We start from the raw sequence: 14,109 nt of genomic DNA on the forward strand, positions 1-14,109 counted from the left end.
ACATTATTTTTCACTTCACACTGCTTGCTGCCTTCATCCCACAAAGAGATAAAAGCAAGAACAAGCACAGATATTTTTAAACAAACATTTTTCAAAGAAGGAGAGAATAACAAGTAAAACAGTACCTGTACAAATTTTATTTTCTCAACTGCTTAGTATAATTAAAAAGCTATTTGTACAGCTTAAATTATTTCAACAAATTGCATTAACTTCAACATTAATCAAACCATTACATAAACTTCCAGAAAGAAGCCTAGAATTCCCAGTGTTTGAATTTTCATCAACCACCCAACAAACAGCTTTCAACATACGGAAAATACTGTGTCATTTCCTTCTTTACACGACCCAAGAATGTTTGTACATTCATTAACGATAAAACATTATTAGAAGTCATGACAAAGTAAGTGCACCAGATGCCCAGCATGAAACAATATGTATAATTTTATTTGTGGAAAGCTGGTTATCCTAATTTTGTAAACCCAAGCAATGCAGAAATGATAGCAAAGCACACTTATCAGCCAAAATAAACAGAGGAAGTCTGACGTACCAAAGAAGCAGCCTGTTACTATTTTAGATTTCTGTATTCTTATTTGAATCCTGCCCTTCTGTGAGAAAAAAGCTTGTAAACATGAAACACCTAGCTAAAATTATGAACAAAGGAGGGGGGAAAAGGCAGAAGAGCAGGTGCATTTCATAATTTCTGGTCACATTTTTCTTCAGTCTTGCTTGCACAAGTCTAAATGGAGCCTATGTCCTCCTCCTCGTATGAATCCTTATAAACATGACTCTTAAGCACTGGTCAAAAATTTACTTTGTTAAATTGCTAAAGGAAAATTTGTCATGTTTACAAAAACAAACAAACAAAACCAAAACAAACCAGGAAACTTGAGTGTTACTCATTTTAGGATACCAGAGAGAAATGAAAGGGAGAAAAGAGAAGGCAGAAATCATATGAATTCCTCCCCTTCTGGTAGAGCAATTTCACAAATTAATGAAAAGATGGCAAGTTCTACTCTAACATAGCTACAACTTTGATGAGATATGACAGACACTCATATTTTCAAGCTTGGACTGTGTGACTCAACACTGATTTAGCTCAGCTTTGAGCATGCACTTAAAACCCACTATTTTTAGTTGTTTCACATGTTTTTTTCCAGAACTTTTAGGCTCTTTGAGAAGAAACAATGAACTATATCACTATTTACATTTTATCATGTTAATAAATTTTCCAGATCTTCTGAAGTGTGCCCTAATATAAAATTATAACTAACAGGTAGCATTCATAATATAATCTAAACTTAGGAACAAGATGTTTTTAGTAATGAGCTTCAAATAAGACTTAAAGGTCTTAAGAAAATATTGTATTGCTAGAGTTTATTCAGAAGAGTTTTAAGGTAGCTTTTTAACAACTGGCTATCATCACCTTCAGAATGTGACAAAGGAGAGAAATAGGAGTGGATGAGTTCTTACAATTTCTTCTTCAGATTCCCCAAGCAGGCATAGCTTTTCAAAGACACGTTTCATTGATGTACTCTCCCCTCTCTGCTACAATTGAAAGTTTTAGTTTGAAATTTAGACTGGAATAAAAGGACCTAAAAGCTTCACAGTACATGAGAGTCTCTTTCCATCTGTTATGTGTGGGTTGGGTACCTACCATTGCCCAAGTCTTTTGGCTGATTTAGATACTCAAACTCCTGGGAGGTGCCATGCTGGCTGCAGCTGATGTGCCAATCTGTACCACTTTCAGATCAATATTCTTCATCTCCATCATATGAAACATGAGAAGCAGAAAAGCTTTAGGACAATTGCTGGTCCTTGATGCCTGCTTTTAAAGTAACAGGGAATGGGGGTTGACTGGTATTCCCATTTTATTCCCATTTTTTCTGTGTGAGTGCCTAAGATTGGTAATCTGGGTAATAATAGAATCCTAGAATCAGATGGGTTGGAAAGGACCTCTGAGATCATCAAGTCCAACCCTTGGTCCACTACCACCATGGTTACTAGACCATGGCACTAAGTGCCACATCCAGTCTCATCTTAAAAACCTCCAGGGATGGAGAATCCACCACTTCCCTGGGCAGCCCATTCCAATGCCTGATTACTGTCTCTGTAAAGAATTTCTTCCTAATATCCAACCTAAATCTCCCCTGGCAGAGCTTAAGACCATGCCCTCTTGTCTTAATGTTGTCTTGGGAACCTGCTGGCTCTCCTCCTCCGGACCTCTTGCTGCAGGACATCCAAACCAGAGGGTCCAGCCAGCAGAGTGGATCTGAGTGTGGGAATACGCATGCCAGCCCCATTGCAGCAAGTGGGGCCGATGCCTCCTGGTTTTGTTTTAATAGCAGCTTCTCCTGTGTGAGAATCTTTGTTGTTCACTTCACAGCTGGTCTGAGAAGGTAAAGGCTCAGCCACGGTGTGACAGAGTGAGAGGGGTACTGTTATGCAGCAGTTGTGCTATGAGGCAACAGATCTCCTGATGGAGTCCAGGTCCACTCTGACACTCAGGATACCATCAGATTTTCACATCACTGACGACATCTGACTTTCACTCAGAAGGGTGGGGAAACTTACCAACTTAATGCAGTTTAATTAGATGTCAGTTCCTGGGAACTGGAAACAGTCTGTTTTGTCAAGGGACAATTAGCCTACTTGATCCTTGACTGTGTATTTCACTGGCTCCTGCTTTCAGCCTTGCTTTTACGTTGAGCATTCACATTTGTATTTTACAATTGTTCCAAGACAGGCTGTATTTGTTGCCAAGTGTGCCAAAAGAGATTCTGAATCAGGGCTGAAGTAATTTCAGAAGTTTCAAGAACTGATTGCTTCAACAGTCTTTGTGCTGGGGCAGTGTGTGACCAGCACTGGTTGCTGGCCAGCCTTATCACTGCTGAACCCCATGGAGTGATCACAGTTTTGAGAAGGGCATTTCTGACACCACCTCAGTAGATGTGATTTGAAAGAAGAAAAATTAAAGCTATGCACAGAGACAGATTGATACTTTTCTGGTCAGAAGAGGTATTACCAAAGACAGTCACTCACAGGGATTCCCTCTTACCTAATGAAAGAAAGGAAGCAGCACAAAATCAAAGATGCAAGAAAATTTCTCTGAAAGAAAGTGTAACATGGGTTTTTCACAGCATCATGTTTTAGGTAAAAAAAAAATAAAAATCTATGGGTTGCTTGGTATTTATAGCTCATTCATCTTATTCTAAGTGGTTTTGTGCAGGCTTGCACATCCCATCAGTGAACATGCTACTTCATGAACCCTGGCATCAGTGCTTCTGAAAACCAAGGCCTGAGTCTTTCACACTGAATATTGTAGATCTTGATCTCCTTCCTCTTCTGGGCAAAATATTTATGTTGGTTTAAACTGAGTGAAAAGCTTTGGAAAAATCTGATGGTTCAGACTCTCTTCTTATGCATCAATCATTTTGTGACAAATTCTGTTGCTTTACTCACAGCACCTAAAGACTCATTTCTGATATGTCAGTCTCAGTGGGAGTAACCTTTAACATGGGCACTTTTCAAATGCCATTTCTCTTACTAAATCAACAAAACACTAATTAAGGACTTCTCGAGCTTAACAAAATTATGTGAACTTAGGACACTGAGGCCTTGATAAAAGCCAAGAATCCTACAAGCACTTTTAAAGCATAACCAACCATAACAGAACCTAACAAAATTTAAGAGTGTAATTTCTCGATGCTAACAGAACTTTGACTCAACATGTTTTTGAATCAAAACATGTTAAGGCATTGCCATTAAGAAATTGGAGTACTAGGTCAAAAACTAGTTCTGTGTCATTTCCACTGGGACTATAAACTGTTTCCTTTAAACAGTTATTTAAAGATGATCCACATGACCTCAATACAGTTCTTGATGAAAAACAGTACAAAATCTCTTTCCAGAGATTAACATACAGGCTGACAATACAAGAGTGCAGCTACACATTTATGCTAAAATATTGCATAAATAAAACAAAAAGACCAGCCAAATGGCTAAAGTTTGAAATACCTATAACATCAGTTGCCAAAGACTGTCAGGTTTAAACAGTAAAATCTCATACTTTTGAATAGTACTTAATTTATTCTACAAAGGCTATTTTAGAAGATAACTCCAAACCAAATGAACAACATACTAAGCTTTGTAGTAGTTTAATTAAATTGCCCAGATTGGCAAAGACCATCCTCCTAACAAAACTAATCATGCCATACATTGGAAAGCTCAGTATGCTTTTCCTGAAATTGCTGTTTGAACTCAGGCAGTGGCTCAAGACCATTAAGAGCACAGGAAATGTGCTGAAGGTCTGGGGCACCAGACCAGGTCAGCAGTCCATCCAGCCTAGCACTTTGACTCTACTGCATCAATTGAGATGCAGTTAAAGGGGAGCAAGTGAGCCAGGCCACTTTCTGCAGTCCTATACTGGACTCTGTTATTGTCCATAAGTTTGCCTAAATTTTTGAGTTCACTTACAATTTGAATTGCCTCCACAACTTCCTATGGCAGTAAGTCCCTGAAGTTTACTTTTTTAGACATTTTAAAACTATCTCCTACTAATTCCATGTTCCCTAGTTTCTCTACTGTGAGATTTGCTGAAAAACAGTTCTGAGTAAATTTCACCCACCTCCTTCAATATTTTTTTAAGCCTTGGCAATTCCCCCCTCCTTGTCCCCAGTCCCTGCAAACTGAGGGGTCCTAATATTTCTGATCTCTCCTAGGAGAACTGCTACGTTCCCTTGACTACGTCAGTGATACCTAAACGCATATAAGTATTCGGAAAGAAAGCAGTGCTCAGGAACATTCCCAGGTGCTAGAACACTCACCTGCAATAATGAATATGCTATAGGAGTCCTGAGCACAACACAGGCTGACGCCAAGGAGCAATCTTCTTCCATATAAAACTGGAAACTATTCCTGAGATCACTCTTACCAGGCAGTTTGCAAGAAAAGATGATTTACTAAAACTGACTGGCTTCATGACACTTAGCCTCAGTTTCCATAAACATTTGGAGCACACTTAAATTACTAATATATAAACAATTCCTGACCGTAGCCTGAAGAAATATTACATTTTGCCTCTTTCAAGGATTAGTTAAGGGACACACTCTGAAGTAGCTTTTAAAATCTCTTCTTCAACTTAAATCACAATTTGAGCTGGTCTGATATGGCAAATACACTCTTAGAATACAATAATCTTATATAAAACTATTCTGTAATATTTCTCTCTTCAACGAATTCCAAATTAAAATATAATTTTATTGTAAGTCAAGTAGTATAATCACATCCTACAGAGATACATTGACTTGGACATACTACCACCAACAGATATGATAATTTAAAAATAATTGCATCTCAGGATATTCTATATGAATTGTTACTACATTTGTGTGAACAGGGTGGAAAATATTCAGATCTTGCAACTAGAGAATTAACAGAAGTAAAAATGTTCAAAGAGGAGAATGCTCAATGTTTTTTATTTTTATTTGGTAATCTCTTCACTATCAGCAAGAGAAACTACAGGATGTTTCTGCAGGTTGAAGCAGGAAAGTAGTTTAATGTTTTTTCAAAGTCTTTGGCTTATTTCTACCACAGAATATGTGAATTTAATAAAAATGGTTGGAATCAGAAAAAACCCCTGTAAGACTAAGAATACAAACAACAGAAGTTGGAAGGGAGATCTGTGCAAGGCAGAGCTGCAGCCACCTTGACTCAGAGGGCTGCCTCCAAAGAAATGAAAAATTTAAGGCCAAATGTTAACACCTATCTCCAAAAAGGTCTAGAAGTAACTTTTATCAGCAAGAAGCAGAGGCTCCTTGAAATACTTTAGAGGTATTTCACTCTGCCAATATGGTCACGGCAGTGTCTTTTAAAAGCAAAACAGCAACAATACAAAATATAGCTAATTTATATTTTACTAATCCTAGTCTTTAGGTATAAGAACACTTTCACAAGCAGCTCAAGATTTTGCTTGTGCCAGACAAATACACAGTTAACGTATTACTTCATTGGAGCACAGTGAGGGACAGAATGGAATTTATAACACAGAACTAGTTAACCTTGTTTTGAATATGTTGTTTTGCACACTAATTAAAGCCAAAAATCTCATTAACTTCACTGAAATAACAATTAAAACCAAGCCTTCATTCTGTAAGATATGCACTTCTACAAGCTTCTCTACTTGAACTTCCATCCTCCTAACACAAGTAGTGATGTACTAGCAGACTGACAGGTTTCAAAACAATTTCAGCTAGCTGACAGGAAAGAAGGGCAGCATCAGACCTGTGGCATCATCATAAATGCATATTTACATTACAACAAGAAGGGAAATGTTCCCCTGGTACTTTCAGTGACAAAAAAAGTGATAGACTGTAAATAGGTTTGCACAATTAATAACTATTCTTCATCATGTGGTTAGTAAGCAAGATGGAAATAAACCTATGGATGTTATTGAGAAGTACCAATATCAAAATCAGATTCATCCTAATAAGGACCCTAGATGAGGTGAAGGACTTGCAGAGCAGGAAAACAAAAGCAGCTTAGGACTAATCCACAAGGATGTTACTTTACTGTTTTAAGGCAACATCTTTCCATAGCAGAAACTGTAAATACAACCAGAAGTCCAAACTATTTCTGTCACTACAGAGGGAAAAAAATAAAAAGCTGATAAGTAAACCATGAAACAACTCAAAGAGCTCTAAAAACTAACTTCATAAAAGATCTCATAGCAAGTTTGACATATTTTTCTTCTTTTGTTCACAACTATATATGTGCAAAAGCAGCTCTCCAAATAAAATGTAAAAAGCTAAAGAACAAAGTTTTCTCTCCAAATAAACACACATGATACAACCAGTCAAAAACTAGTGCCTCAAAATTATTTTGCCATTTCTATCGATTACATATATGCAGTGGACCTGTAAGGCAAAAGGGATTTTATTTAAAAAAAACCCTACATATGCAAAATATTAATAGTATTTTTAATTTATTGCTTAGGTTCTAGAAGTTCAAATTTAGTCCAAAGTAAAAAAAAAAAGAGTAACAAAAAACCTAATACCCAAACAACAAATGATTGTGTTTGGAAGTATACTAGATATTCTTTCACACAGATACAAAACAAAACATATTCAGAATTAAGACACTTGTTAACATTCTCCTCTGCTCTATAAAGTTATGAAGACCTTTCTAATTTGGGGAAAGTTTTGCAGATCCCATTTGAATAAGGTTTATGAAAGAGAGTCTAATTATCCTTACCACATAACGATGATATTAAGCATTATACATTCTGCAGCCCAGTTCAAATAATACTTGTATTTCTTAAAGGACAGGAGTGACTGAAACAGTTTATAATTCTTTTAAACCAGCACAAAGATCAAGAGAATCAAGTCAGATACAATAAAACCTTATTTACAAGTTTGGTATTCACAGTCACATTTTCAAATCTTTTGTAGCAGGTAACAAACAGTGTTGCCCAAATAAATGCTTTTATACTAAAAGCCTCTTTGTCCACAGAAGTAGTTATTAACTACTCAATATGCAAGAAAATTTAAAAATATTTATTTTTCCTAATACATGCAAGTTTATTTCTAACAAACTAAGTCTTAGGTGAAAGACTGAAACTATAATTTTAGGGTTCCTGGGACATAAAAAAGATTTTTATATTTGCAATAAAGAAAAAAAAAATCTACATAAACATCAAACTCATTCTGTCCAAAATATCTTGGCTTTCAAACACGTCCTTCAGTACCAAGGACTATCAGCCTCCTGAAGGGAAAAAGAAAAAGGTTAAGTTTTTTAATCCTCACTGAGGCTAAAGAAACTGAAATACACTAAATATTTGTGTCATGTGTGAAGTTGCAGGATATGCCCACATGAGAACTGGCACTCTGTTCTCTCCACAGGCTGGCACTGTCTACAGCCACAAAGGCAAAGAAACTAAAGACACTGGACTGCATTTCAGTGTAAATGAGTATTTTGAATCCTTCCCTCTCCCCAGTCACTCACCACCTCACTCTGAAGGGGAAAGGAACTGAGTGGGTTACTCGATATCTTCCTCTGAAGGAAATTAGATGTGCTTTGTGAATTTACATGTTTTTCCAGAATGAGTGAAATCTGGGACAAATTTTCCAACCAAGTTAAAAGCCTCTGAATATATGCAACTAGAATGCTAATAGATCTACCACTAAATATATCATAGAGGGAAAAAAAACCAAAAATCCTTTAGCAACAAAACTGATTCCTAGTCTGTCATACATATTAAAATACTGACAAATGTGGGGAAGTAAGAAAGGAAAGAAAAGGGTGGAGGGAGTGTGTGTGGGGAAGCTAGAACACGTTACATTAATTTTAGCCATTGCTAAAATTGTATATATAAAATGAAGAAATAAGAGTATGTTACATTACATTACAACTGTGGTTAAAGCACACTCCAACATAACCACATAGTAAGAGACTGTTCCTGTAAAACAAGAAAGATTACAAGTTGGAGCAAGACAATACTACCAAAAAGCAGAGTTCTGTTTTTCCCTCATTCTGGAGTGGTTTTGTGGGATGTGTGTGTTTCTCGGGGTAGCAGGGAGTTGTTTTTTTTCCTACAACTTCCTAAAAACCAAAATGGCTAAGTGTTCCAAAATTTAAAGAGAAGAAAATCACAAACCATTTCTATACTAGCAGAAACAACACTATTTTCTGAGATGTTTTACTAGGAAATAGGAGAGAGCTTTTGGGTTGTTTTGTTTTGTTTATTATTAATCTGAAAGTATATATATTTAGCTTTATATGGTTATAGGTGCTGAGTCAGTAGCAAATGATTGTCAGCAAAATCCACAAATAATGGAAAGACTTTACCAAAATCGTATTTCTAAATGCACTACTAATATACATCAACATGGGAAAAAAAAAAGAGACAGCAGTGGTTTGTCTAAAAATACAGCAACTGAAATCAGCTCAGCAGTACTCAGAAAATTTTTAACCGAAAGGACAAAGGTAAATTAATTTTTGAACATTTTTCAAATTTAGGAAAGCATTTTAGCTAATGCTCTTTGTCATTCTGACTTCAAAAAAATTTAAAACGCTGAACCTTTTAAGAGGATGGTACAGTCAAGCTCTTTGGAAGATGTACACTGTATCTTTAAAAGTCTGTCTGCAACAAGATTTAAAAAGGGTGTATTTCTAGAAAAGGGTGAATATAATACAGCACAACTTCCAGGCAGAGCTACAGTTATGCTCTGTCATTAGGGCACCTATTCAGAACAATTACATTTTTCTCCACTAATAGCTTCAATCAAGATGTTAATTAGCAACATGCTTTATCTCATAACCCATTTCAAAAGCCTTAGCACTTTGACTTACTGTTGCTCGCATCCTTTTATTTCTCTCATTCAACTGGTGCTACCACAGTGACAAAGGATGAAGGAAGATTCAACAGTCACCACTCCAGCTGCTCCAATCTGTTCCATTCACTTAATATTGAGGTAATCTTCAGTGATGTGTTGAACACTGCCCCCCCCTTCTTTTAACAGGGCACCTTAACCTAAATGCCACGCCGGAGTATCTCACTTTACCTTCCTCTATAGCTGTACATCCACGAAGCATGTGGAGGCAGGATGTGAAAGGTGGGATCAATTAACAATATAGTCAGCAATACCTACCTCAAGCCTTCCTTCCTATCAAATTAGCCAACGTACAGTGAGCTTCCTGCTGTACACGAATGTATCATGTCACCATAGCAACTAAATCAACAAATAGCTGCTGCAGCATCTGCTTCTGGATCATCTAACGTCAGTCAACAGAAGGTTCGGGTTTAAGAGAACAAAGCTTCCAAATATATGCCATTTTATAACTGCATTTTTAATCTAGCCTCCCGATTCCCAGATAGGATATACTAACTCAGAATCAACCAACTTCTGACTTTATAATCTGTGATGCAGCTTATGACTTCATTTTGCAAGTAAGCCAGAAAGAAAGGAGGAAAAAAATACCTTGTAATAGAATAAAAAGATAAAGCAAGGAAATAATCAATTGGCTTCACAGAGTGTGGTTCAGTGAACATGGAAAATCAGACGCAGACTCAAGATGCTCTGCCATGGCTCCAACATGGAATTACTGTGATTTGTACGTTTGTAACCTCACCTATGCCAGAGTTCCCATTTGTAGGACTAGTACAACAATATTTGTAAGTTCCTCCATGCTACTTATCAAAGAATACTGCAAGACTAGAGTGTTGTTATTCATTAGCAGCACCGGAATTGCCAGATGGAATCACATCTGTGGTTGAGCTAAGGTGATGTCAGTTACAAACACGGCACAATCGTTTTTCCATTGATTGTGTGTTCAAGATCTGCTTTTTATAACATAACAAGGCTAATGAGGCTATGAACTACTCTTTTCCACAATCAAACCCACTAACGCTTAGAAAACATACTAAATGGAAAAATGTAAAATATCTATGTAACAGGTATTACAGAGAGTATATGATTATTAAATAGGAACATCTGACATCAGTAATAAAAGCTAAATTAAAGCAGTACTTTAAATTTTATTTCTGAATTGCCAAAGGCTTATGAATTTCATGGTTGTAAAAAACATTACTTTCATATAATTCTTTCTTAAAGCCATCTTTCATAAGATTTTTCTATCTCCCATCTTCTTTTACATCTCCTAAAAACTTACTCCCTGCACATTTATGTTGGCTACTAACCAATAAAGAGTTCTGAAAATTTTAGGTTGAGCTTTGTACTATACCACACCAATTCGCAGAAGACTCAGCACACATTTCTGTGTTATCTCTAAGGGAAAGTAATGTTAGAATTTTCTTTTTTTGCCTTAAAGTATCTTCTGTTTTTAGTATCAATGACAGATGAAAACGGGCCTCTCACTACTATTTATAGAAGTGTCCTATAGACTTTGATCTTTGTCCAAATAACATGATGTAACAATCTTAACACTAAAGTTCTAAATATTCTGTTTTCCACAAATTCGAATTTACAGGCTTCCCATGATTACACAGTTCTCTAGCCTGGCATCTGCTAATATTAACTGCTCTATATATGGAGTTTAACACTTTCTCAATGAAGAATAGTAAACATACAGGTAGTGACGTAAAAAAAACCAGTAACAAATCCTGGTTTTCAGGACTAGGGAGGAAATCCATACAGAATTAAGTGTTACATAATATGTTATAGTAGCAATTTACATTCTTGTGATTTTTAAAAAACAAATTCAACCCAAACTATTTCAGCTTACACAGATAATAGCAGCATGTTCGAAAAAGCAAGAGAAAAAAGCCACCTTTTTGGTGACATGCTCCTAAGGCCTATTTTCAGAGGACAGACCAAGCAACTCTTCATCATTTTTCTAAAAGGCAGCTGACAGATAATAAAATCAGCAAACATTTAATCTTTAACTACTGTTATAAGATTCTGTCAGCACCACTGAATGTGTTAAGATGACAGAATATCCCTAGAAGCAACTGGAAACAGGGAGATTGGACAGATGACTAGTCTGTTCATTGGCAGTGACGTTCAAAAACTATAGATTTCAATTGGCTTTCATTGCTTATTGTAGAAAGGCAGGTTGGAAAGATCCAAGAATTGTTGGTTTGGTTTTTTTTATTCTAGCAAATAAATTGTTTTTGTTTATGAAAAGTTTTTTAAATTCTTACTGTACTTGTGTTTCTCCCCCTTCTCTTCATGTAGAAGATGATCAGCAGAAAGCTGATCCCTGGGAAGAAGGATAGGGAAAGATGATTTGGAGCCTTGTTTTATAAGAATACAAAGTTTTCTTATAAGAACCAGTAAAAGATAAATGTTAAAATCTGCATCTAATATCACTGATAAACATTCAAGACTTCTTAGTGTCCACATACAACAGTGTCAATCAATTTATGTTCCACAATGTCTAATTCTTTATTATTGAGAAATACTTATAATTTTCATCTACTTGCTTTTGCTTTATTTGTCTCATCTCTTTTGCATTTTCAGTTCTCACAGCTTGGCTGCGCAAAGTTTTCTTTGTCTCATTTACAGCAAACCCAATCTGTTTCAGCAGCACTGACACAGTCTGTGGTTAGCAGATAGTGCATAGAAAATTTGCTTCTTAAAATAATACCACTATTATATCTTTAAATCAGCAAAAGTATAAATGTAAGCAGTGTTTCAAAGAATTTCGATAATGCAACGGACAAACATTTGTGCTTCAAAGTTTTAAGCTAAGCCTTGTTTACAGGGAATTAGAAGGAAGCAGTGTTAGGGGCAGTCACTGAACTCTAGTCATGGCCAGTGGTTAGACACATCAACCTCTAAAAATAAAAACTGGAGGACTTCAATCAGATTATTCTCATTTCATGATTTGTTGTTTGAAGGCCACAAAACTTCAGTTCCATAATGCTAAGCAAAAGTGGATGAGGAACAAAACTCATACTGCACAGCAAAGTGGTAGCAAGGGCTAACTAATACCTTCCAGGGGCTAGTCCCCTCAGTAGGTGTTTTCCCTGATCAACAACCGCAACAGTCCAAAACAGAATCAGGGAGTAAACTTTCACAGAAGTTTTATCTAAATGCCCTGAAAGTATAAAACTGCCAATTTAATGTTGGAAAACTAAGTAATTTAACAAAGATTCTTTGAAGTGAAAAATACAATTAAAAAACACCCAACCCCCCAGTTGCTTAAGGTGCTACTAAATATTACACAGAATAAACCCCCCAAACTCACGTTAAAACTACTGTAATGTACAATGTGTGGCATTGTTCAAAGAAAGTCAGGTGCTTTGAAGATTTTTCATCTGATTCCTATCAGTTTTTTACATACTGTATTAAAAAAATAATAATCTTCTCTTCCCATAATAATCCGGTCTTCTTTACAACACTTGTGGAATCAAAACACCCTTGCAATCATTTCAATTGAGTATCAAAAGTGAAGACACTTTTCAGCTGTACTTCAACTGTACGTACTTTGCAACTCTCACACTTTGCAGCCTGTACTAGCAGTTGCCACAAAGTCTTCTGTGTTGAACAGGTATTATTTGGAGTTTCCCTATGCAAAAAATAATACTCCTGAAGACTCTCTGCTTCCAGGCTCTCTGAATCTGTTGTGAAGACTTTAATGCTGAGAAGAAGGGAAGAGTTAGTTTGCTCTTTAGCTCATATTTGAAACAACCTGAACAGTTGTGCCATTGTTAGAGAGTTCTGCTAGTATTTTCCTTCCGAGTAATACCTAGTCATAACTAAAAACCAGAATCTCACAAACATTATGAAAGCTAGCCAAGATGAACAAAGTGAGGTGGACAGTTAAAAGATTTACTAAACATATCTGAAAGAGTGTGCAACCAGTTAGGCATTTACCAAGAAACAATATCCAACATTATAAAGCAGATCAATCCTTTTCACCCAGAGGGTGGTTAGGTGCTGGAACAGGCTCCCCAGGGAAGTGGTCACAACACCAAGCCTGAGTTCAAGAAGCATTTGGACAATGCTCTCAGTCACATGGTGTGATTCTTGGGGTGTCCTGAGACGGGCCAGGAGTTGAACTTGATGATCCTTGTGGGTCCCTTCCAACTCAGCATGTTCCATGGTTCTGTGATAACAGCTGAACAACATTATTTCAGAAAAGTCATAATGACAGTTGATTCCCCCTCTGTAGGCTAAGGCAGAGCCCTTTCAGCCCTTGCCCTGACTTCTTTCACTCTTCTGAAGCACAAAAAGAGGGCCTAGCAAGCCACATAGACCCTCTTCTTTCTCTCCCCTACAAGCAGTAAATGCTATGAACTTTAGCCTCCCCCTCAGAGATCTTCCCTAAGCATGTCAAAGCTGAGCTCACTCAGGCTGTGCAGTATTCTGTAATATATACAGCTGTTTCAAGGGCCAATGGGATAAGTAGGAGAAAAAGGTACCACCTTCTCAATTTTTAAAGAACTCTGCTGAACAAAATTTAAATCAAATTAAAGTCTGTCATGAATACCCTTTATATCCTTTAAGAACAACCCCCTTCCTGCAATGCAATTGCAAAAATTAAGAGAAAAATATAAATAAGCAAGTTGAAATTGAATTCAGACATATAAGGAACATATAAGCCACTGGTTTACAAAGTATTATGGACTAGGAGAGAATTTTAGATTTC

At 36.6% G+C, this 14,109-nt stretch overlaps 1 protein-coding gene across 8 annotated transcripts in view; it reads right to left on the reverse strand.

Annotated features, from left to right (window-relative positions):
• FNDC3A (fibronectin type III domain containing 3A) overlaps nucleotides 1-14,109 on the reverse strand; it is a 115,510-nt gene that overhangs the window by 75,177 nt on the left and 26,224 nt on the right. The window contains exon 1 of one of the 8 annotated variants that reach the window (XM_051779305.1): nucleotides 1,655-2,151. The exons of the other annotated variants lie outside the window; for them this stretch is intronic. Within the exon in view, the coding sequence (XP_051635265.1) occupies nucleotides 1,655-1,657 (3 nt within the window). The 5' untranslated portion in view covers nucleotides 1,658-2,151. Of the gene's footprint in view, nucleotides 1-1,654; nucleotides 2,152-14,109 lie in introns of those variants that run through there. 8 annotated transcript variants of the gene reach the window in all.

Source organism: Manacus candei, unplaced genomic scaffold, assembly GCF_025592945.1.
Source record: "Manacus candei isolate 608988 ecotype Guabito, Panama unplaced genomic scaffold, ASM2559294v1 h1tg000014l, whole genome shotgun sequence".
NCBI lineage: Eukaryota > Metazoa > Chordata > Aves > Passeriformes > Pipridae > Manacus > Manacus candei.